Genomic DNA, 27,154 nt, shown 5'->3' with positions numbered 1-27,154 from the left:
CTCCCTGTTCTTAGGAAGACATTCCCTTGACCCCCACTTACTTAAACACTCACAGCTATCTACCACTTCCTGCCTTGGGAACATCAGGACTATTCTCATTGGGGCTCAGCTCTTATAGTCATGAGACTACACCATCAAGTACTCCAATTTACTATAAGTTTTTGCTGCCTCCAATTCACTACTTCCCTCTATTACCTTATTTATAGCTCCTAACTCACTGTCACTCTCTCTGGTACCACCCAATCATAATTCTTAGTGATTTCAACATTAATGGGGATGATCCTTCCAATACACTCATCCTACCTTTTCTCCAACTGTCTTCTCCTACTTCAGTTTCTGAAACCCCTTCTTAATCTCAACTTCCTCATCCTTTCTTTCCACCACTCATCTTTTCAGAACATTCCCTTTAGACTCCAACAATACTTTGACATCTCAAAAACCCTTCAATCCACCTATGCTACCACCCTGTTCACTAGTGGATATTCTCTTTCTCCTTATTCAGCTTAAATCCCATCGTCAATTATTATTATAATTACTCCACTGCATTTACCTTAAACTCCCTTGCCACCAACCCCTTCCCAACTCTCCACCAAAACCTGTTTAAATTCAGCTCTCTACCTATACCGCTCCAGTTGAATGGGGCTGGAGAAGCAACTGGTAACTATAACTATTCTCATTCAAAAATTATAATCTGGGGGCTTCCCTGGTGGCGCAGTGGTTGAGAATCTGCCTGCTAATGCAGGGGACACGGGTTCGCGCCCTGGTCTGGGAAGATCCCACATGCCGCGGAGCAACTGGGCCCGTGAGCCACAACTACTGAGCCTGCGTGTCTGGAGCCTGTGCTCCGCAACAAGAGAGGCCACAATAGTGAGAGGCCCGCGCACCGCGATGAAGAGTGGCCCCCGCTTGCCGCAACTACAGAAAGCCCTAGCACAGAAACGAAGACCCAACATAGCAATCAATCAATCAATCAATAAATCTTAAAAAAAAAAAAATTATAATCTGTAACCTCAAGCAGTTCCTTTATGCCACCTGACAATGATAATGTATTTCCAGAGTCCCTTCTCAATCCTATTTCACTGTTTAACTTCAGGCAGTCCGCGCTTTACCACGGTATTGTAGGCAGTAAAACTGACCATGCAAGCTGAAACTATACAAAGTGATCTTAATAATCAGTGGGGAAAATTACAACTGCTCCATGGCCTTCAAAATTTTTTGTCAAACTACTGAAACTCTCTTGTTATTTATAAATGTGTAGGGGAATTAAAAAATAAAACTATTATTTATATAGTACACTATAATTTAAAACATTATTAACATCAAGGGACTTCCCTGGTGGCACAGTGGTTAAGAATCCGCCTGCCAATGCAGGGGACACGGGTTCGAGCCCTGGTCTAGGAAGATCCCACATGCCGCAGAGCAACTAAGCCCGTGTGCCACAACTACTGAGCCTACACTCTAGAGCCCGTGAGCCACAACTACTGAGCCTGCATGCCACAACTACTGAAGCCCATGTGCCTAGACCCCGTGCTCCACAAGAGAAGCCACCGCAATGAGAAGCCCGCGCACCACAACAAAGAGTAGCCCCTGCTCGCCACAACTAGAGAAAGCCCTCGTGCAGCAACGAAGACCCAACGCAGCCAAAATTTAATTAATTAATTAATTGTTTTTAAAAAAAGAAACATCAAGAATTAGAATATTTAAAAGAACTAGAGTGTTTTGTTTCTTTGTAAATTGTATCTTATATATCATAAATTTTATATATGCTTCAAAATCTGTCAGCACAAAACTCTCCCAATAGAAAAAAAGGAATCGAGTATAAAATGTTTCCCATATACTTTCAAAACTTCTAAAAGAACCTATTTTCCCTGGTCACCACATTAACTATGAAAATGGACAATGACATTTTCCCTCTAAAATTACTGACAATATAATCCCCATTTCTAGAAAAAGCCTTTGTTCAACTAATGAATAAGCCCTCATTGAGATGCTAAATCATAGGATGCAACTGTAGTTCCCCTGAAAAGGCCAAACAGCATATTCTTTCACAAAGAATGAGTCATTGGCGTAGAATATTCAGCCTATTTAAAACAAAGATCAGCTTTAAATCTACGGCCTTTCTTCCAGTTCCTCTGCATGCCAACCTCTTGCTTCTGTTTTGTTGTAGAAAGCACAGATATAAATAATACATATATTGTGATACCACCTCAAGCAGGAAATAGCTCTAGTTAACTCTCAATCATCCACTCCAGGAAGGGGGAATATTTACAGTTCAGATCATCTGCCCAAGAGATGCATAAAACACCCACTTCTCACTACAGACTAACTAGACTAGACTTTACCTCCTCACTACTCCCCGCAAGCCATCCCTCCCTCAAAGTGACTGCCAGGTTAGGAATTTGACTGCAGAGTCCAAAGCTTTAGCTATGAGATAACTCTCTAACCATCAAAACTTGGTGTAATTCCTCCAATGACACAATATGAATCACTAAATTCAATCAAATGACCCAACTTTTATGGTATTCATTGAATTTAAAAGACAGTGGTTCCACAGACACTGTACAAAAAGTTGATTTGTTAGGTATCTGAAGGGTAGGTAGGTTGGGTCCTTGCCCATGAAAATGCCATTGACTCCCAAAGTTGCCAAAAATCCACAAGGATTCATTGAGACAGTAAACAGACGAGCAGACTTTTTGTTTTCTTTAAGGAGAGATGATGAGTGTGGAGGAATGGACGGATGGGCCAAACAGCCCCCAAATACCCTTCCCTCTTCCAATTGCAGTGGACAGAGGCCCTTTCTCCCTAGTGCCCCTTTCCCCATCCCCCACAACCAGTCTCTGTTTGGGGAGGGTGGGGAGAGCAGGGAGAGAAGGGCATAGTATGAAGGACAGTAAGCTAAAGATGGTCCCCTTTTCAACATGCACTCACAACCCTGCTCTCCCAGGAAACAGAAACTCAGAGCTGGTCCAGGCATGTCCCTTCCCACCCTTGTTTTTTAAGAAAGGTTAGTGTTGGGGGCCAAGGGAATCACGGGTATCAGGTCAACAGGAGAAATGTTGCTCTATTATTCTGATCAGGAGACTGTAAAGTGCATTAGTACAGAAACTTTGCCCTGTTCATCACTGTATCCAATGTATCTGAAAGTGTCTTGTACAGATTAGACACTCAAATAATAAATAAAATAAATTTATTAAGAAAAAAAAATGATAAGTAAGACCTAAAGGGCTATTCACCAAAATGCTAACGGTGGTGGATACACTTCATCTTCTACTTAATTCACAAGCAAAAATGTCTATTTTATATAGTCATTTGATAATCAGAAAAACCAAAAATATTTCCAGTTTTAGAGCAAAAGCAGTTTGGAATCATCAAATTTTAGAAGAAATAAGAAGTATTAATGATCTACATACTCACTTTATAACATGAAGAAAATGACACCCAGAAAAGGTAAAGTTACTTACTTGCATAAGGTCACAAAGCTATTGTAAAACTTCGTCCAGATTTCCCTTCAAACCACTTTCTCATACAAATGCCATGCCTCAGTTCTGACACATCACCTCTTGGGCTTTTTCCTTACCATGTCTCCCACTAACTTGTGTGATCTTAAGCAAATGAATTAAACTCTGCAACAGTTTTAACTACAAGGTCAGTAGTTGATCTACAAGGTCACCTTTTTAAAAATATTTTCTCATTTTTTGGCTGTGCCACGCAGCATGTGGGATCTTAGTTCCCCGACCAGGGATCACACCCGCACCCCCTGCATTGGAAGTGCAGAGTCTTAACCACTAGACCGCCAGGGAAGTCCCCTACAAGGTTGCCTTTAAGTCCATGATTCTGCAGGGGAACAAAATCTGCCACCCCAAAATGTCTCTCTCTGGCATAAGGATTATTTTAGACTGATTATTTTTAAGAAACAGAAGACTAAGGAAGTCTTTCTTTTTACCTGCCCTTTAACTGCCTAGAAGAATTTAGATAAAGGGCCTGGTTCAGGAACAGCACTATCCACAGAGAGATCTACAAAGATAATGGGCTAGGTGTGGTAGAAGGAACTTGGCAGGGCCCAGAGACCAAGTCCTCTCTGTGTCCCCTTGTCCCTGCATGGCAGAGCAAACATTTGTTTACCCAACATTTGCTTTTCCATCTTCCTATAATTTTTTTCCTCCCCCTTGAAGTACCAAACCCCTAGCCCCTTCTCCTCTCAAATGCCATATAAACCTCAATTGCCTAACTGGGGCCTCATTTTTCTGATGGAGACCTCGTACATTCATAATTAAATTTGATTTTCTCCTTTTAATCTGTCTCATGTCAATTTAATTCTTAGACCACCTAGAAGAACCTAAAAAGGGCAGAGGGCAATTTTTTCCTTCCCCAGCAATTCTAAGCCTCTACAGTTGCTGAAAGCAGTAAAATCCACATCAGTGAATTCCTAGTCTAATGTTTGAATATAAATATAACAAGATTGCTTATGGAGATGATCTAATCTCCAAATTTATAAACCATGAACAGAATTTAACATTTTTATAATAAATCTGATATCACAATGTAAAGCAACTCTTTACAGGGCCCAAGTCCTAGACCAATGTCCTCAGGCACACTCACAAGGTCGCTAGCATAAATGTCAAGCATTGAACTGTGCTAGAAGAGATGTGAAAGACCTAGTTTTAGCGCCTCTTATCCCTAGTATATACACACATATATACTCAATGCTACTTCTACTAGTTTTTCTATAACTCATCACTCATAAAAGTTGAACCTGAAATGTAAATTTACTCTATTTTTCAGTAGGGAAGATAGCCACACTTCTGCAAAATCAACAATGATACCAAAAATAAAGCCTTAGCTTTCTCCTAATCTTTTTTTTAATCCTCACAATAATTGTCTTTACCGTCATTAAGTCCCTTGACTTTAGCCACCTTTAAACAAGTCTCTACTAACTTACGATGTAACTAATAAGTACTGGAGTAAAAGCCAGGAAACATGGATCCTTGCCATGAAAATATCTTGCCCAAGTGGCTTAAGACTCTTTAGGCTTCAGTTTCCATCATCTTCAAACTTAGCGTTTAGAACTAATTCTAGTCCCTTTTGCAATCGTACTAAAGTTACAGAATTCTATTGAATTCAGAACTACATCAATCTTCTGGTCTACTCCAGAAAACTCTATTTTCCATGAACAGTTTGCTGATGAGGTATGATGAAGAAACAATGCCCCCCAAAAGAAAATCCCTATTTTTTAAATGCATATGCTTGTGAAGTCTTAATTTAAAACTTTCAAATTCATTCTTCTCACTACCACATCAAATGTCTATAAACTTCTTCCAAACTCTCAAAACATATGACTTGACAGTATAATGACAACTTATTAAAAACTGCATCTTTAATGCAATTCAGATGTACAATGAATTAATTTTCTTATTCAATCTGTTTGTAAAAACGTCTCAAACACTGCAAAACACAATCATGAGGTGATATTTCTCGGAAAAAAAGAACAAAATTTCCAAATATAATTTTACTTTCTAGGATGAGTTTTAAAGCTGTTTTACAATATAAGAGCTTTGTTATTTTTAAATAATCTTATGTTTCTGAAATGATCATTATGCAGCCAAAATATTTTCTATTTATGTTTTTAAATAAATATATATACAAATATATATTGGGTTGGCCAAAAAGTTCATTTGGGTTTTCCGTAACATCTTACGGAAAAACCTGAATGAATTTTTTGGCCAACCCGATATATATGGTAACCAATCAGAAAATGTCTTGATCTAAAGTGTTCTCAACTTGAGTCTTATTTACATAAATAAAATAAACTGTGATTGAATAATATGAAAGGGCTGGGCATATTTTCTCCAAATTCTGCAAAAAGAATTAAACCCCTCACTGTCTCTTTTTAATCTGTTTTTTTAAATGTGTTCCCAATTAAATATCTTACATTTCTAATTAAATATTTTTCAAATAGCTACCATTTCTCACAGGCTTCTCAACTTTTCTTCACTTGTGCCTGTGAATTATTTGGAGAAATTGTATTTCCCTAGAGATTAACTCAGAAAAAAAAAGTAAAAACAGAGTCAACAATGCCACTAAATTCTTATATTTCTTTTAAATACTGTCACTTTGCTTAAGAAAATTAAGTATTTAACATCAATGCTAAGTAAAACATGTGAATTAAAACATACAGTATAGAGATTAACCAATAAACTTGTATACACTATGGGAGTTGTGAAGTCATAGGCACTTCCTATCATAGTCTTAAACCATTCTGCTACTGAATTATCAATCAGAACACTCCACTCCTTAATCTTTCCAAGTGTCTACCACAGTTTTTCACAACTCCATGCACATAAGCACATTTCCAAGCTCAGACTGGACCTTAAGCACATATAGAAACTTTCCATGATAATCCTCAGAATTTCCTGGTACCTCTGGAAGGAAAATGTGACAATCTAACAATGTCAGATTTGAACAATGCTAGTCATTATCAATACTTTCCAATTCAATTCTTCCTTTCCTCTTTTCCTTCTATCCTTTGTCCCTCCTTTACACTAACAGTGACACAAAAGGAGTTGGAAGTCTTAGTGACTATGACAAAACTCATTTACACCCACAACTTCAAAAACACAATATGAAACTAACTGATTTTTTTTTAAGGTTCATTAAAAGCAATATCCTGAAGTTTCACAAATGAAGAGGCTTCTACCGGAAGGAGGCTTTCACCTTGAACTGGTTAAGTAAAATTTAACAGTCTCAATTTTTCAGAACAAGAAATAAGGGGTCTTCCCATTGAAGCACAAGAGAAAGAAGCGATAAGTACAGTTACAGCTAGCACACAGGCTGAAAGTAACAGTAACCTACTATTGATACAATACTATGAGGCACAGGCAAATTCAAGCTCCTTGGGCTTTCCTATACCACCCAAAGGAAAATAAATAATCTGAAGTGAAAGAATAAACCTGAACACTTACTCTGTGGCTTCATGTATTTACTTAAAATATCTTTTAATTCAGAAACAAAATATTTCTTCATAAGTACAGCATGGGAAAATTACTTAGACCTTTGCCTCTCAGAAAGGTAGTATACAAAAGGGTGCAAAGGTCCACTATTTACAACGATGATTGTAATAATGATTCCAAGCAATCATACAGTCAGTCATTCCTCAAAGCTATTCATATTACTAAGACTAGCAGTATAGTTTATGGGACAATGTTTTTCCCAGTTTCTTTAAAATAAACTGGGCCAAGAGGCAGAGGACTAAATGGTGTTCTTACCCTGTCATAATTGTTCACACTTCTATGTCCTAGAAGAGAGTGTTTTTTACCACCTAAGTATGGAATTGAACAAGTATGAATTTTAAGCTGATAACTACATGTAGTTATCACCTTCACATCTAACTGGATATCAAAGCATCTAGAAGTTATTAAATATTTTCACTGAAAACTGTCTCTATGTTCTGGTACAGCCTCAGAAGCCATTCCCTAAGGTTCTCCAGAATATCAGTATCATTTTCCATGGTGGTTTCATATATTTATGCTTAGAGTTGCAAAAACAGTATTAAGAGGAGGGTAGCCAAATTCTCATCAGGACTCCTATCCAAAGTTGGCGTGCCTCCCCTGTCATTTGCTTCTGCTGAAAATAACAAATACAGGGACACCAAATTCACTCAGGTATATACACAATGATCTAAACAGCCATGCAGTATTTCAGCTGTAAAAATAAATTATTGGCACTTCAGCAAATTATATTAAAATGATAATAATATTATTATTAAATAATAAAGGGACATCCTCTCCCTTTTAATTAGTTGTGAAATAAAGCATCCATTGCTAGATATGTTAGGGAAAGAATTTGGCTCTAAACAGCAATAGATGCAAATGTGTGATTTCAGGGAGGCTTACAGATTTCAGAAAAGACCCAGAAATCCTTGGAATAATGGCAGTGAGAATTTACAGCTTTCTTCCAGGAGTGAAGCAGAAGACACATGGTTAAGAACACGAGATCTACAATCAAGTGACGTAAGTTTTCTAAGGCTTAGTTTCCTCATCTATAAAGTAGGGATAATATGTGTGCCTATATACCTCATAGGGTTATTGTGAAGATTAAACAAAATAATGTAAGCAAAGAACTTTATATGGTGCTGGTTATACATCAAAGAGTAATAACTACTTGTACTACTACTAATACTATTAGAACCTTAGGTATTCTATACAGAGAGGTTAAAGAGCCAATTAAAAGTAAATTTAATCTAGACAAATACCATGTGGTTTCACTTACATGTGGAATCTTAAAAAAAAAAAAAAATGAAAACAAAACAGAAACCGACTCATAGATACAGAGAACAAACCAGTGGTTGCCAAAGGGAAGGGGAGTAAGATACTGGGCAAACTAGGTCAAGGAGATTAAAAGGCACAAACTTCCAATTATAAAATAAGTTAAGTCGTGGAGAGGTAGCATAAGGAATACAGTCAATAATACTGTAATAATTTTGTATGGTGACAGATGTTACTGACTTATCATGGTCATCATTTCATAATGTATTTAAATGTCAAGTCACTATGTTGCACACCTGAAGCTAACATAATATTGTATGTCAACTATATTTCAATTAAAAAAAAAAGTAAATTTATCTAGCCATCCTCTAGAAGAGGGGTAAGCAAACAACAGCCTGCTAGATAAATGAGTCCTTTTGTTTAGCCTGAAAGCTAAAGATGGTTTTTACATTTTCAAATGGTGGGAAAAAATTAAAAGAATAATATTTTGTGTCATGTTAAGATTACATGAAATTCAAATTTAAGTGTCAGTAAGTTTTATTGGAACATAGCCATGCTCATTCATTTACATATTTCCTATTGCTGTTTTCATATTACAATGGCAGAATTCAGCTGCAACAGAGCAAATATGGCCCACAAAGACAAATTATTTACTATCTGGACCTTTACAGAAAAAGTCTGCCAACCCTTGGTCTAGAATCTAGACTAGAGCAACTATTTAAAAACTAAATGGTTAATACATGGGTGCTTTCCTTTTGTAGTTAACTTGACAGATTTTCAGATAGTTTTTCCAAAGTAATTGTCTAAATCTGCAAGCATTAAAAATTCTGTTTAAGGCAATTGCTTCCCATACTCTTATCCTCATATCATTACCTTTCCATTTACCAGAAGAAGTTACAAACAAAATCACTCTAAACATTGCTGTTTTTAAGCTCTAATACCACTACTGGCATGTAATAACAAGCAGAACGTTAAAAGATCTCCCTACCATGAATATATGTTTACCAAGACAAGTAAGAGTTAAGCACTGAAATCAATGGTAAAGTTAAATGCCAAAAGGAACAGAAAACTAAGTTGAATCCAATGTCACTGATTCTGCAAGCTAACTCATCACCTCTGGGGAAAAAGAAAAGGGTGAAATAAAGGGAGATATTTGAAAGTTACTATAAGATGCAAAGTGAAAGAAATGCAATTATATGATGAGGAAGAAACAGAAGTATGAAAAAAGAGCAGAACATTCTTAAACTACATACAAGTAGGTAAGAGAAGAAAGGAAACGAGAGAGAAGACAAACAACAGAAATCATAAAAGGCAGAACAAACACAGTTGAAGATACTTATAAGACATACAAAGCAAAGGAAAATGTTTGATTACAATATCATGGGAAGGAAATCATCAGTTCAAAATCTGTCAATCATTTCTTCTTCTCCTTTCTTTCCCAAAGGTCTTGTTTGATTTTGAGAAAACATTACAGGGAAAATGTTGCAGGACTTTATTAAGTATCAGTGAAGAAACTGCTGCAGAGATAAATGATATCTGAAATGCTAAAGGAGCAAAAGAAACAGAAACTGCAGTTGGAGAACTTACACACCCTGGTAGGGGAGGTAAACCTGCAAAATGATTAGCTTACTCAGAAAATTACAAAGTAACATACAAATGAAGTAGATGATAATTCTACTGGCAGAAAGAAAGGAAGGCAAAGGAATTCATACTCTAGCTTGTGAAGGAAGACTGTAGCTTGGAGCTTGAGGAGAGTCTGAAATACCAGGAAGGGAAATTGGAAAAGGAATCAAATAGGGATGAGCAAAAATATGCACAAGTAGCATTAACGAATTTATGATTTAAAAAGTAGCCAAAATCATAAATGTATTCTATCTAGAATAATTATGCTATTTTCTATAGTAATCGAGCATTAGAGATGACAAGCAGTTGGACAGACTTAAGTACAGAAACTGTCAGAGCTGATAGAGCAAGAAGTCAACATTGTTGAGACTTACCAGTACATTCATTACCAGGGGTGAGAACGAAATTACTGACAACAAATTTCTATATGTAGAAAGGAAAATGAAGCCTGGAAGCTGCCAAATAAGGAAAATAGGCAAAAATTGATAGACTACTCTTAACTACAGTCAAAAATAAAATATGAGTATTCAAGAGGCCTGTGAATTAGAGGAATGTATTTCTGGGTCATTTCATTACAGCATTCTCGTGATTAAATGACTATGGATATACAGACAATGGTAGAATGAAAAGGGGAAGTCTAAATACATTTTCTACTCTTAAAACACAGAAAAAGAACTCTCCCAACAAATTACCATCATATAAAGACCACGATCAAGAACAAAATCCATAAAGATAAATCGGAAGTCTTACCAAGCGGAAGTCATTTCAAGATTCCAAAAAGAAATACTCAAAAGGCTTAGAAATTACAAAAAGATCTAAAATATTCTTTAAATACTATGCAAATATCCACACTGAAATTTCCATAAGAAGATGATGCTTCGGTAGGCCACACACACAAAGGTGTTACAGCATTAAATAACTGGATGATATCACAATATAGAATTTCCAGTTCAATCAGAGTTAGTTGACTCATAGTTCAAATAGAATTGGTTGTAGCATATCAACAAAGTAGTACTGGCACAGACTGACAATGATACTGTCTCAACTATATAGATCTATTCTTTAATTGAGATTTTAGTTGTGAAACTATTTTCTAGCCTGATTAATAGCTTAGGAAAGAAAACAGCTCAGGTTTCATTTGTCTCCACATAGTTTTAACTATTTATATACTCTTTGCAAAATTTAAGTACTTACTAATATCATCTTCATGATAAATGACAGAGTGAAATGGCAGAGTGCGGTCTTTAAGATATCTCTCTGCTGGCTCAACATAAAATGTGCCACCACGAGTCTGAATGAATCCTTCAAATCTTCCATCAATAACAGACCCATGGCTAAAACTTCCTTCTTCACCTATTAATGAAAGCCACAAACTCTTAAAAATTTGATTTGCACATGAATGTTAAATTCATTCTCCTTTATAAAGCCATTCTTATGTACTGAAAAAAAACTAAATACAAATTTACTGGGGAAATTAATTTTCACATGAAATATATCAACCTGAATGTGAACAACAACTAGAACTTAGTTAAAATATATACAGTATATATATAGTAACAACAATGAAAAATGGAACATCTGTCTTGCTGACAATCAAATTCCCAGAACCTAGCACAGTGCCTGGCATGCATGCAATAGTCATTCAAAAAATGACTCAAATAAACTTAGAGGCAAGCAGATCCACTGATAAAATATATACTTTCAAAATAAAGATATTAAAGTATCTCTTGAATTTCTACTCTAATTGCCATAAGAAAAAAAGTTCCTTTCCCACCTAATATATTCTGCACGAACCTTTTAGCTTCCTTTCCACCAGTAGGTTTTATAAATACATTTTAAAAATAAGACAGTATTAAATATTTCAGAAGCAATTTGAACAAAAGTATGCCAACAATTCTTTCTAAGATATTGGAAAAAGGTTCATGATAATGTCCCATCAATTATACTTCTTTAGGGAAAGAAAATAATAAGAAGAAAGGTAGTTTTGGTTTTTAATACAGTCATAAAGAAAAGCTGAGTACCAAACATCAAATAAGAAGAGGTGGGAAGTTAGGAGGGGGCTTTAAAAGTTAAATTTGCCATTTAAAAATTTCTCATTAAAACAAAAATCAGGCTTTCTGCAATTTCTAAGTTGTAAATTAACAGTAATTAGTTGACTTTAAGTTAATCATAGACTGAAGCTGACTCCAAGACATTTGTATTTTAAATGACATGATGTTTATCTGCAAACTCATTTAGTCTTGTACACTTTTTGACTATCACCTACCAAAAAAAAAAAAAGCTGGGGTTGGGGGGTGCTGGGAGACTACTAAGTTACTTGCCCAGCAAGATAAATGATCAAGAAAACAACAGAAAACTATAATCTAACATTGGAAATCTCGACCTATGGAAAAACACTTTCCTTTTCCATTAAAGAATTATAAGAATACAAAAAAACTTCTAATTTTTTAACTACGCTTGATCTACAAATAAGAAATTTTAAGTACAGAAATGCCTCATTTACCCATCATCATAAAAAAAAATAAGAAACCTTTCTCAAAGAATTTAATTTTTCAAGTTAGGATTTTGAGTGGAAATCTCTCTAATATGTAGACATAAAATTTAACTTTCAGTTAACTTTAATAACTCTTAATAAATAGGATCATCTTGAGTATTTATTAACGTACAGTTATAACTCAATGATATTTTGCCCCTAATGCCTCCAGAAGACTTTGATTTTTTAACTTTTTTACAACTTCCATCAATTGTTCTACTCTTCTTACATTACTCAGCTGACAGATGTAATTTTCTATTGGGCTAATAAGTGTGCCCCCCATCTCCCTAATACCTTTTTAAATCTGGTATAGTAAGAGAAATTCATTAGAATTGTGAACAAAAAGCAAATAGATCCAGAGGAAGGAAGGCCCTGGGAGGGTTTTCCTATGAACGACTTTGTCACATTATTTTTGGCTGTTAAGACAATCTTTACAGTTTCGTTATAAAACATAGTTAAGTTACTGTTAATTCCTTGCTTGAAAGATCAGATAATTATATAAATCATTAAAATTTTTTTAAAAACCTAACAGTTTGGAGGTAGTGAGAGAGTCAAAACTTCATACCTTTCAGAAGTCAGACGCTGCATAATTCAATACTAAACATATATGTAAAGGTTGATCCAAGAATTACTTTGTTCTTCAAAGCCCATTGCTCTTCACGATACACTCAAATCTCCCCAGGACTTATCCCATCTTTCTGAAATATTTGCCTATACTTCAAAATGCATATATTTCCTTGTGTAGAAAAAAGTTAAAGAGGGTTCTTTTAAGGTTCAACTTACCATAAATATGTCCAGCGTAAATATGAGAGGTATCATAATCAAGTACCGTATTTGATGTTTCCACCCTAAATTCATCACTGAAAAGGGAAGTGTCCCTCTTCATTCGTAAGTTGAAATGTCTGCAAACAGGGTAGGAAAGGAAAAAAATGAAATTAAAAGGACCCAAATTTAAACAATTATTTTTTAAATTAAAAAAAATCTGCAAAATATGGATTGTTTCACACAATTTGTCTATTTGGGAAATAACTGGCCAAGATTTTCTTATAAAAATTCTGCTCTGAAATTCAACCTAACACTGTGATACAACTCACATACAATTAAACAGTAATCATCTAGGGATATGTTAAAAAAATAAATGCCTATAGACTGATTCTCACATGGTGAAACAAGATCATTCCAATGGCAACTAAGTTGCTTGAAGATAAAAACAAGCTTCTTGACCCAGTTACTGTTAATTCACCACTACCTGTCTCCCCTCTCTAGTAATTCCAGGGCTTTTCCATTTTCCCCTATTATTCACAACTCAGATAAGAGAACACATAGGAAAGTGCCATCTAATTAGATACTTAACATCTCTTCTCAGAAAAGCAAGTATGCATGCTCTTTCTTTCAAACACAGACACACACATACAGAAAGACAGACACACACACACAGAAAACTTTACAACTCCTTTATTTTTCCCTGGGGCATCTTCTAATTCTTTGTAGACCTTTCTCAGTTCAATTTGGAGATCCCAAACCCAAAGGACCATGATATTAGCTGAAATCATACTCATTCTAACTGTCCTCTATAAAGGAAAAGGAAAGACCAAAATACTGAAATAAAATTAAATAAAGAAATCTAGGGTTTTACAATCAAACTCAGAATCAAAATCTTAAGCCTAAATCTTAAGCCTAGTAAATCCTTACTAGCCCAGGATTCCTGTCCATTAAATGAAGATAACACATTCTATTTTCTGGAACCATTTTAAGGATTAGAGATTATAATGTATGTAAAGTCATTAACACAGTACCTGGCACAAAGGAGATGTAAAGGGTAGCAAAGTAGCTATCATTACTAAACTTTAAAAACTATATCAAGTCTCTTTTATAACTGCCATAAAGGTCTGCATATAACACAATTTCTACTCAGTGAATATGAACCAAAGTCTTTAATTAGCCAACCCCCCAATGTTAGTAGGATGTGGAATAATTTGAACTCTGACACATTGCTGGTGGAGGTAAAAAATGGTACAATCACTTTGGAAAACTGGCTGTTTCTTATAAAGGTAAACATACAAAAACACTATGACCCACAATTCTACCCCAAGAGAAATGAAAATATAAAATATATGTCCACACAAACAATTGGACACAAATGTCCAAAGCAGCTTTATTCATAGTAGCCAAAACCTGGAAATAACCTAAATGTCTATCAGCAAGTAGAGAGAGAAAAAGGTTGTGGCTTATTCATACAGTAGCAAACTATTCAGCAGTAAAATCATCAAACTACTAAAAATAGGTACTTTTATAAAACACAAAAGAATGCACATAGTATATATAATTCCATATATATGTAATTCTAGAATAGGCAAAATCTATCTTTAGTGACAGAAAGCAAATCAGTAGTTGCCTGGGATGGAGAGACTAAGAGCAAAAGGGAATGAAGGGATTTTTTGCTCTGATGGAAATGTTCTACACCTTGATTTGAATGGTGGTTCACAAGTGTATACATTTGTCAAAACTTAACTCAAACTATACACTTGAAATGAATATATTTTATGTAAATTATACTTCAATAAAGTTGATTTTAAAGAAAAAAATCAAATCATTTTTCAAGTGAATAGGGGTCAACAGTTGGGTATAGCCATTACCTTCATAGAGTGTCACCCTTTCTGAACACTATTTTATCTTTTTCCCTTAATTTCCTGTATTGGCAACCTTTTATTTTGCAGCTGCACTTATTTCTACTTGCCTAAAACTCTCACCAAAAAACCCCTAGGGCTTCCCAACTACTGTGACAAGGACTGTAGGCTAGGAAAGACATCCTTAGAACCTTAACATTCCAACCTACTGCAGCAAGTAATCAACAAAGCCAAACACATCTTCTAAATGGGAACTCCACAAAGTTATAAAAAGACAATCCCAAACAAACAGGAATCTTGCCTGAATTCTTGTCGTATATCCTTTTCATAAAATTCCTTTTAACCAACTAATAGACATGAAATTCTTGATCATAAATGTGAGTATAAATACACACATTATTTTTTAAAGGATCACATTTTGAAAAATCATTAATTTATCATTACATATACTTTTAATTTACTATATAAATACCACCTCTAAAAGAGCATCTTTGTTAAACAGACTAAACAGTAAAAATCCAAGGGCTTAATATGTTTGTCATTCAGGATTTATTATTCAGCAAAACTGTTTTACCTTAAAATCATTATAAGCAGCAGCATTAGTACTCTATATCTCCCTCCCCAAAAATGGTATACGCTTCAGAAAGGACATTTAAGTTCAATATGAGAACAATCTATGCTGCAATCCCTACTCAAAAAAATAGTTTTATATCACTTTACGTGTCTATGCAGATAGCAATCCTAGAGGGATGTTGGAACAGAGAGAATTTAAGAACACTTGAAGTAGGCCCCTTCTAATCTTGATATTGATTTCATAAGAAAATCATCTCATATATACAAAACATTATTCTCACTATTGATTTAAATTGGATTGAAACCATATATAAAATCAGTTTTCAATTATGCACATACAGAGTCAAGAAGCAACACAGATAATAAAACAAAAAATCAAATTTACATCATACCCCCAAGATGCACTGCTTTATTAATATCAAAATTAATGTGCATCTGAAACATATATCAACAAAGAAGGAATGGAACAAGGATGAGCCTGGAAGGCAGGTAAATGGTAGAAGAAGCCAGACTGAATTAAGCTCTGTCACAATCCATGAAACAGATCAACTACAAATGAATAATCAGAAGCTGGATATATTATTCCATTAACTAAGTCATTGGATTCCAGTTCTCCAATTTTAATTCCACTACCATCTGTTTGATAGTTCATATCTTTACACTACTTTAATATTTATATAAATTGCAAATTCTTTGCAATAGTCCTGTCAAACAACACATTATAAATAATAATACTTAGCTGATGAACACATCCTACCTTCCCAATTTCTCAACAAGTCTTGAATAAAAAATAATCTGAAAACATAACCTGATTCTTTTTATTTTATTTTATTATTATTATTATTTTTTTGGCTGCATTGGATCTTCGTTGCTGTGCGTGGGCTTTCTCTAGTTGCAGTGAGTGGCAGCTACTCCTTGTTGCAGTGCGTGGGCTTCTCATTGCAGTGGCTTCTGTTGTTGCAGAGCACAGGCTCTAGGCACACGGGCTTCAGTAGTTGTGGCTCACGGGCTCAGTTGTTGTGGCTCACGGGCTCTAGAGTGCAGGCTCAGTAGTTGTAGCGCACGGGCTTAGTTGCTCCGCAGCATGTGAGATCTTCCCAGACCAGGGATCAAACCCATGTCCCCTGCACTGGCAGGAGGATTCTTAACCACTGCGCCACCAGGGAAGTCCCAACCTGATTCTTTAATTGCTTAAACTTTTGGCCCAAAGGTCAGAAAAACTACAGTGAACACTGCCTTATAAAAATTACTGTATTTTGGGAAAACAGTTTGGTGGTTCCTCAAAAAGTTAAACAGAGAATTACCATATGATCCAGCAATTCTACTTCTATGTATATACCCAAAGGAATGGAAATCAGGGACTCAGATCCTTGTACACCAGTGTGTGTGGCAGCATTATTCATAATAGCCAAAAGATGGAAACAATCCTAATATTCATCAACATATGGATTTCAAGATGTATGTATGGGGAATTCCCTGGTGGTCCAGTGGTTAGGGCTCCGCACTTTCACGGCCAAGGGCCCAGGTTCGATCCCCCGTCGGGGAACTAAGGTCCCGTAAGCCGCATGGCACAGCCAAAAAAAAAAAAAAAAGATGTACACATGAGTGGTATATACATACAATGGATTATTCAGCCTTAAAAAGGAATGAAATTCTGATACACACTACAACACAGATGAACATTGGAAACATTATGCTAAGTGAAAGGAGCCAGACGTAAAAGGCCACATATTATATGACTCCAGTTATAAAGGACCTAGAATAGGCAAATTCCTAGAGATAGAAGGTAGAACAGAGGTTACCAAGGGCTGGTAGGAGGGCAGAATTGGAAGTTATTGTTTCTGTTTAGTATAATCAAAAAGCTCTAAAAATGAGTCACAGTGATAGTTAGACAACACTTTGAATGTACCCAATGCCACTGAACTGTACACTTAAAAATGATTAAAATAGTAAGTTACATGTTATTTTGCCACCATAAAAATAAATAAATTTTAAAAAATCATTGGATCCAGCAATCCCACTACTGGGCATATACCCTGAGAAAACCATAGTTCAAAAAGAGTCATGTACCAAAATGTTCGTTGCAGCTGTATTTACAATAGCCAGGACATGGAAGCAACCTAAATGTCCATCGACAGATGAATGGATAAAGAAGATGTGGCACATATATACAATGGAATATTACTCAGCCATAAAAAGAAATGAAATGGAGGTATTTGTAATGAGGTGGATGGAGTTAGAGTCTGTCATACAGAGTGAAGTAAGTCAGAAAGAGAAAAACAAATACAGTATGCTAACACATATATACGGAATCTAAGGAAAAAAAAAAGCCATGAAGAACCTAGTGGCAAGACGGGAATAAAGACACAGACCTACTAGAGAATGGACTTGAGGATATGGGGAGGGGGTGGGGTGAGATGTGACAGGGTGAGAGAGTGTCATGGACATATATACACTACCAAATGTAAAATAGATAGCTAGTGGGAAGCAGCCGCATAGCACAGGGAGATCAGCTCGGTGCTTTGTGACCACCTAGAGGGGTGGGATGGGGAGGGTGGGAGGGAGGGAGATGCAAGAGGGAAGAGATATGGGAACATATTGTATATGTATAACTGATTAACTTTGTTATAAAGCAGAAGCTAACACACCATTGTAAGGCAATTATACTTCAATAAAGATGTTTAAAAAAAAAAAAAATCATTGTACTGGGACTTTCCTGGTGGTGCAGTGGTTAAGACTCCATGCTCCCATTGCAGGGGGCCAGGTTTGATCCCTGGTCAGGGAACTAGATCCCACATGCATGCCACAACTAGGAGTTCACATGCCACAACTAAGAGTTCACATGCCACAACTAAGGAGCCTGCATGCCGCAACTAAGGAGCCCACCTGCTGCAACTAAAGGAGCCCACGTGCCCCAATTAAGGAGCCGGTGAGCTGCCAACTAAGGAGCCCACGAGCCGCAACTAAGACCCGGCGCAACCAAATAAATAAATAAACATTTTTTTTAAAAATCATTTTATTCCCAAAAGCTAGGGTAAAAAATAAAATTGTGCGGGCAGAGATACCCTTCCTAGTGGTAAAAGCCCCTAGAGAATTGGTTGAGATAGTAGTATTGCAATGATAATGATGAGATTACAACATTCTTCTTAAATTTATATAGGTTTACAGTTTCCAGAGCACTTTCACACATATTACTGCATCCCGTCCTCACAGTAACATCGCAAAGGAAGCACGATGAATATTTTTATCAAAGGGTATGACTCAGGTCACAAGACTAGAATTAGGACTAGAACTCTAGTATTTGGTTGCTGCATCTTGCTTTCAATCATACCACGAATGCCTCTCAAGCATGTGCCGGAAGCAGTCAAGCTAATATATGCTGAGTGTTGTAGGAGTCTTAATGTATGTAATATTATCAGTCTTCACCAAGTCACCTTTTAAAATCTGAACAAATTCAAGTAAGATACAGAAGTGAAAATATAACCTTATTTGAATTTCACTGAAAATTCTACTTTACAACACCACCATAAGAAGTTCCCTTTGATTATTAATCCCCTTTTCCTATGTTTCTTTCAGTAAGTTTAGTTCTCTTTTTTTTGTTATAATATAGTATACTGTCATCAAAGATAAACTTTAGATTTCCTCTGAGAAGGAAGATGCTCTGTATAAGGAACATCATCTGCACTGGGAATATTTTCCTACTGTTAGATTTAATCACATGTTGATTCTATGGATCAACAGTATTTTGTCTCTCATCTTGATTATAGTAGTTCTATTGTAATTCTTTCCTCAGTGGCATACAGTAAAGTTATAAAGAATAGAGTAAAATTATAGGAGGGCAAAATCAGCTAACAAATGACAGCAATTTGAAAAAATACACAAAACAGATTCCAAATCTCTGGCCTCAGTGCTTTGAAAATGCAGTTGTACCATGTGGTAATAATAGTTGGTTTTCCCCTCTAAGGCTTTAGAAAAGCACTCTAAATCTAAACTAAACAAACAAACAGAGGTACCAGAACCACCTCTGGTACAGAACAACAAAATAGATTATGCTAGGATATGATTCTTTAAGTTTTTAGAAGATCATATACCTTCTATATTAAAGAGGTACCATTCTATATATTAGAACAGTAAGAATATAAAGCGAAAAGAAGTTGCCTTTTCCCATATGATAGCTATTTAGGCTAAAGATAATATGGCTCTGACTCTCAGAAGAAAACAGCAATAGTTAAAGGTGCATCCCTTGAACTGAAGTCATATTAGGACAAAAAGCCTCGACTAATCAAGTACCTTGGTAACAGGGGGAAGAAACCTGAGAGCAAAAACCTTGCTTCCAAGTATGCCTGTAATCCAGCAGTCCCAGACGGGTCTACTGTGTCTAAATGGAACAGGTTTATGGTAGGCCTGGGTAGTGATTCCTAGCAATAACACAGTACTTAATAGACATCCCTGACATTTCTAGGTATTCTTTTCCTTGTAACATTCACCTTCTTCTTAATAAAGATGCTTGACAGAGTCTCCATCCAAATTATTTTTGTAAGACAAGTTGCCAGTATTAATAGCAAATATTACTATGAGTCAAATATCTAGTTTACTTCCACTAGCATACTTTTTGAAACAGCAAAGTCCTCTTTCAAATTATCTTAAAGAAGCCACTATCCGCCTCCTCCAAAAAAAAAGGATAAAACAAAACAGGTTGGTAGAAGGGGAAAGAGCAGAGTCAGCCCACCTGCGCCCCATTGGGAAGAACCTGAGGCAACCTCCACAGAAATTCTAGGGCTCTACAGTTTGAAAAACACAGTTCCAGGCTTTACTGATGGCCTTGAGGTAGATAGATTACCTCAAATAAGCAAAAATACATGTACGAGATTCCTCAAGAGTTCCCAAAGAAGATAAAAGTGAAACTAAAACTCAAGCAAAAATAAGTAAATTTATCCTGTGTAAGGAGAAGCAGGGACTTCCCTAGTGGTACAGTGGTTAAGAATCTGCCTGCCAATACAGGGGACACAGGTTCAACCCCTGGTCCGGGAAGATACCACATGCCGCGGAGCAACTAAGCCCATGCGTCACAACTACTGAGCCCACGTGCCACAACTACTGAAGCCGGCGTGCCTAGAGCCCGTGCTCCGCAACAAAGAGAAGCCACCGCAAAGAGACGCCGGCACACCACAACAAAGAGTAGCCCCCGCTCGCCGCAACTAGAGAAAGCCCGTGTGCAGCAACGAAGACCCAACAGAGCCAATAAATAAATAAATAAATAAATTTTTAAAAATAAAAGGAGAAGCAAATCATCAGTGTGTCTTTCCCATATAAAGAAGAGCCATGGGGAAGAATCTGCCCTGATGGCATGATTACAGAACACATGACTACATGTATTATACATGATGAGAAAAGTAAATTTATCTATTGGACAGAAAAAAGTTTCTGTAAATACTTTGACTTTATGCAACTATGTAACTAAACAATTGGCAAGCAAAACTACTGTATATAAAACACTGAAACAATAAGATTTAAGAGTAGAGTGAGACTTCAATTACTCAGATATTTAATGTAAATCAAAGTATAATGTCATAAAGATCATCTAAATTTATTAATTTCACAAATCAGAGAAGGCTGATTTGACCAAGATCACACAAATAAAATCAAAGCTTAAACCTGAACCAAAGTCTTCAGTTAGCTAACCAATGATCTTTCCACCACACCAAGCTAAGTCTCCTGCTTAGGATAAAATAACGGAGCTCCAGGATGGCAAAATACAGGACATCTCCTTAGTGAAAGACAAAAACAAAAGACTGACTTAAAATGCATAAACAATGGTATCATTATATCTAAAAGAAGAATGTATCAATGGAAGGGAATCTAAAAAAAAAAAGATCAAAGAATTAAAACTGGCAGTGTACATCCAAAGAAAGTGATCAGAATCATGAACTTAACATTCCTTCACTCCATAAATATTTATTGAGCACTTACTAGGGCAAGCACAGTGCTAAGCCTGGGGACACAGGCATGAACGACACAATTCACAGAACACATTCTAGTTTTTACATGGTTTGTGAGCAGAGAGAAAGGGAGGGTGATGGGAGGAAAGAAGGAAGGAAGTTGGTATTGTAGTGACAAGTGCTATGATGACAAACAAAGTAGGATAAAAGGACGGAGTGGTAGGAGGAAAAAAGGATGCCACTTTACAAAGGGTGGTAGGAAAGATTTCTTTGAATGGATGACATTTGAGCAGAGACTTGAATGAAGTAGAGGAGCAAGAGCCGTGTGGTTATGGAGCGGAGGTGGGGAAGGGCTTCGGGCAGAGGAACTACAAGTGCAAAGGCATGCATTGTGTGATGGAGAAAAATCATCACTGGGAGTACAGTGGTATAAAGAATGGAAGGGAAACAGGAGATAAGGTAAGAAAATAGAATCTAGCACACAGAAGAGACTCAAAATCTTTGTTGAATTAATGAAGACTTGTCTGGGCAGCCAGGAAGTTACTCTCTATGTGACAAATGCTTTCTAAAACATCTCCATGAATATATTCCTTCAAACTACAATACTCCCTGCCCCCTTTTGGGCGAGTTAGGGGAAGGAAGGGGACTTGCCCTTCTGTCATACATTCTCATTATCTCAAATCTCTCCTTTTATTTATTTTTTAATTTATTTATTTATTTTTGGCTACATTGGGTTTTCACTGTTGCACGCGGGCCTTCTCTAGTTGCGGCAAGCAAGGGCTACTCTTCGTTGCAGTGCGTGGGCTTCTCATTGTGGTGGCTTCTCTTGCTGCGGAGCATGGGCTCGAGGCGCGAGGGCTTCAGTAGCTGTGGCACGTGGGTTCAGTAGTTGTGGCTCGTGGGCTCTAGAGCACAGGCTCAGTAGTTGTGGTGCACGGGCTTAGTTGCTCCACGGCATGTGGGATCTTCCCAGACCAGGGGTCGAACCTGTGTCCCCTGCATTGACAGGTGGATTCTTAACCACTGCGCCACCAGGGAAGCCCTCAAATCTCTCTTTTTAAAAAATAAAACTTACCATCTCTTCCCCTATGGTCCTCAAGGATTCCACTCCCATGCACATTTTCCTTCCCCTGTTACTTTTCCACATCCAGAGAGGCCTGAAGATCCAAACCCCTCCTCCAAGCCCCACTCCCAGGCTCCTCTCATCCGACTGTGACCACGCAAGTAGCTCTGGTCTCCTTCCCTTTGGGTAAGTAGGTTCTATACTGACTTCTTATCCTCAGCCTCCCTCTCACTTAAGATAAAGTTTCTGATGAAGCAGAGGTACTGCTGTTCTGCTACAGCAAAGTGTTTAACAGTTTTTTGATTTGCCTTGCTGATGATGTCAACTTCTAAAAGAAAAAGAACACAATGATGAGAACTTCTACTCTAGACTTAATACTGATAAGCTGTGAATAACTGGTTGATGATGAAGTGACAAGAACTTAAGGAGAAGACACCATCATCTTATCACCATGTAGTTTGTTAAAACAAGAAAAAGTGTAAGAGAGCAAAGGTTTTTGGGTTTTTTTTTAAATTTATTTATTTATTTATTTATTTTTGGCTGTGTTGGGTCTTCATTTCTATGCGAGGGCTTTCTCTAGTTGTGGCAAGTGGGGGCCACTCTTCATCGCGGTGCACAGGCCTCTCACTATCGCGGCCTCTCTTGTTGCGGAGCACAGGCTCCAGACGCGCGGGCTCAGTAGTTGTGGCTCACGGGCCCAGCTGCTCCGCGGCATGTGGGATCTTCCCAGACCAGGGCTCGAACCCGTGTCCCCTGCATTAGCAGGCAGACTCTCAACCACCGTGCCACCAGGGAAGCCCCGAGAGCAAAGGTTTTAATAAAGCAGATTTTTAAACATTCACAGAAAACATGGATAAAATCTCCTATTCAGGGACTTCAAATACATAAAAGTTGAGTGAAGTTGAGTGACCATGTCTCCAAAATGTCATCTAATATGAAGTTGGACAAAGTGACCTCTGAAGTCTCTTAAGACAAAGAATGTGAAAGGCTCACTCAGTTTGACAGGTACGAGTAAGCTACTGTTGAAAGCGAAACATTAAAAAATTGGGGGAGTCACGTATATGGTCAAAACGGTTTTATTATGGACAAATAAAATACGTTTGTATTTCATACATTTAGGGAAAATTAGCCAAGCTATACTCAAAAGATAACCAGGTCCTTATACTCAATCACCACAGAATTAGTAGAGATGGTTCCTCAAAGATATTGGCCCAATATGCTCTCGCAACCAAAATGCCCAAAGATCACTGGTTATTATCATGAATCATTAGAGATTCAAACAGGAAAAAAAAAGTTACTTCTTTACCCTTATTCATGACTAAGAAGTACCCAAATCTGAATTACTCTGTATAACTAGATCAGCAAGATCAAACAGAACTAGAGAAATTCAAAGAAGGGTAAGTAACATGTACTAGGAATATTGGTAATATTCAGCACGACAAAAACAAAAAGCAGCAATTAACCACTCCTTTCCTGGAAACACTTTTCCCTTGGCCTCTAGGTACCATGCTCTCAGGTTTTCCACTTTTCTTACCACTCTTCAGTCTTTGCACCCCCTCCTCCACTTACAACTTAAACATTGGCATTTAGCAACATTTTCACAACTGGGCCCTCCTTCATGAACTTCACATAACATGTCCAAAACCGAACTTATGATTTCTCCTCAAAATTTGTATCTGTTCCAGTATTCCCTATCTCAGTAAATGGCCCCAGTAGTCACTCAATTGCTCAAACTAGAAAAGTCATCCCTGACTCCTTCTCTTTGTAGCTCACTATATATCAACTAAGCCCAACAAATTCTACCTTCAAAATCTCTCTCACATCTATTCACTCTCCTTCATCATCTCTAGTACTATCTTAATCCAGGCCACCGCTTCCCACAAGGACTAGTCTTAATGCATTTAACCTTACTCGCTTCTAAACTACTCTTCATTTGCAGCCAGACTGGACTTTTTAAACCTCATAAAGTTATTTACTATTAAAAATCTTCCATGTCTGGGACTTCCCTGGTGGTCCAGTGGCTAAGACTCCACACTCCCAATGCAGGGGACCCAGGTTCAATCCCTGGTCAGGGAACTAGATCCCACATGCCGCAACTAAGAGTTCACATGCCGCAACTAAAAAGACTAAAAATCCCGCAGGCCACAACTAAAGATCCCACGTGCCACAACTAAGACCTGACGCAGCCAAATAAATAAATAAAATCTTCCATGGCTAAGTAAAAAACTATCACCATGACTTACATAAACTCTCAAAGATCTGGCTCCTGCTTATGTCGGACTAATTCGAAACCATTCTCCCTCACATCTTAAGCACCAGCCATACTGAAATTCCTTCAATTCCATGAACATGCTACTTCTCCTCTCAGTATCTCTGCACATGCTGTTTCCTCTGTCTAGAATACATTTCCTCCCCTTCTTGCCTAACCATCTCCTTCTTGAGTCATCCTTCCAGGATCCATTTAAACGCCATTTTCTAAGAGTGGCTTTCCCTGACCTCCAGACAAGAGAGCATCCCCAATGCTCCCACAGCAATCTTTTAAACATTCCTCTCTTAACAATTATCACAGCAGTCATTGCTAATATAATACCTCTATTTCTCATGGATCCATAAACTCCACAACAGTAAGAACTTCTCTTGTTCAGCCTCTCTATTCCTAGTGGCTACTAAAGGTACCTGAAATACATTGGATGCTTTATATAAAAAAACAATGAAAGGGTTGAAATAAAATATGCAAGTGGACTTAGTAAATTATGGCATATTAAAACTAGAGAAACATCTCTTGTAGCTCAAATAAACATAATAAAAGGAAATGCACAATACATTTGTTCATTCAATTCCATTTAACGGAATTTGTGATTTAAGGTTTCTTTAAAAAAAAAAAGACAATGGCTACTGCTGCTGCATAACACAACAATTTGTCATATCAAAGATTCTTGATATGCTAGACTCGTGTTTATATTTGATTTGTGGGTTCTGCATTATTCTCCCAGTACGACTATTTTGGAACCTAACTAGTACAAAGTGATTAGAATTTAAGACTTCAGAGAGGCACACAAATTAACAACTCAATTTTATCCCTATGTACAAGTGTCAAAAATATATCTCAATCCAAAGAAGTAGAGAAAAGCTTTAAGAAGTTAAAGAGGGCTTCCCTGGTGGTGCAGTGGTTGAGAATCTGCCTGCTAATGCAGGGGACACGGGTTCGAGCCCTGGTCTGGGAAGATCCCACATGCCACGGAGCGACTGGGCCCGTGAGCCACAACTACTGAGCCTGTGCGTCTGGCGCCTGTGCGTCTGGAGCCTGTGCTCCGCAACAAGAGAGGCCGCGATACTGAGAGGCCCGCGTACCGCGATGAAGAGTGGCCCCCGCTTGCCGCAACTAGAGAAAGCCCTAGCACAAAAACGAAGACCCAACATAGCAATCAATCAATCAATCAATAAAATAAATAAATCTTAAAAAAAAAAAAAAAAAAAAACCTCCCTGAAACCCATCGGGGAGTTCAGGATTTTAAAAAAAAAAAAAAGAAGAAGTTAAAGAGGTTATGATACAACCAAGTGAGGAATCTCAGTATCCAGAAGGTATTTCAAATAGGAAGTGTGTATGTGATTACCAAAGATTTTTTTAAACCTATTTATCAGTTTTAAAATATTACGTTTCTTACTATACAAGATTTCACTGATGCTTAATAAAACAATCCAAACAAGCATAATATTATAAAACCAATAAACTAAACATATCCATTCAACACAGTTATATAAAGGATTTTCAGGTACAATGAAATAGAATAAACATTTAAATAACATTTAGTTACATAAAATCCTTGCTACATTTTTAAGAAATAACACAGCAACTTAGAGGGGGCTTAGTCACTTAAAGAACAGAAAAAAACAAGGTTGGCTATGAATCCGAATTCAATCTGAGTTGGGGTGCTTATTTCACAAAAGACCGAACTACAAATACAACATTTTAGTATGAAATATAACTTACAATTGAGGACTGTAATTGAGGAATGATGAATGGGCTTTCCTACCAGGCATATACCTAATTTCTGACATTTACTGTCTACGTCACCAACTCTAGAAACTCTGACACTCAACGTGCTATCAGATATAACCCTGTTTTAGACCAACTTTTAGAGGAAATGATGAATCCAAAGAATTAAAAATAGAAAAATACTTTTACACTCTTGGGCTTCCCTGGTGGCGTACTGGTTAAGAATCCGCCTGCCAAGTGAGTGGACACAGGTTCGAGCTCTGGTCCGGGAAGATCCCACTTGCCACGGAGCAACAAAGACCATGCGCCACAACTACTGAGCCTGCGCTCTAAAGCCGCGAGCCACAACTACTGAAGCCCGTGCGCCTAGAGCCCGTGCTCCACAACAAGAGAAGCCACTGCAATGAAAAGCCCGTGCACCACAACAAAGAGTAGCCCCCACTCACCGCAACTAGAGAAAGCCCGCGTGCAGCGACGAAGACCCAAGGCAGCCAAAAATAAATTAATTAAATTAATTAAATTAAAAAACAAAAGAAAA

The 27,154-nt window shown here is 37.2% G+C and overlaps 1 protein-coding gene across 2 annotated transcripts in view; it reads right to left on the bottom strand.

Annotated features, from left to right (window-relative positions):
* Nucleotides 1-27,154, bottom strand: part of ADAM10 (ADAM metallopeptidase domain 10) — a 110,527-nt gene that overhangs the window by 57,972 nt on the left and 25,401 nt on the right. Inside the window, exons 3-4 of one of the 2 annotated variants that reach the window (XM_036842720.1) lie at nt 13,201-13,319; nt 11,079-11,237 (exon numbers count right to left, since the gene is read on the bottom strand). In XM_036842720.1, the coding sequence (XP_036698615.1) occupies nt 11,079-11,237; nt 13,201-13,319 (278 nt within the window). The remainder of the gene's footprint in view (nt 1-11,078; nt 11,238-13,200; nt 13,320-27,154) is intronic. The other variant, XM_036842721.1, reaches the window with a different exon arrangement.

The sequence above is a fragment of the Balaenoptera musculus genome, chromosome 2 (genome assembly GCF_009873245.2).
Source record: "Balaenoptera musculus isolate JJ_BM4_2016_0621 chromosome 2, mBalMus1.pri.v3, whole genome shotgun sequence".
Classification (NCBI taxonomy): Eukaryota; Metazoa; Chordata; class Mammalia; order Artiodactyla; family Balaenopteridae; genus Balaenoptera; species Balaenoptera musculus.
This window is presented reverse-complemented; position numbering and strand designations above follow the sequence as displayed.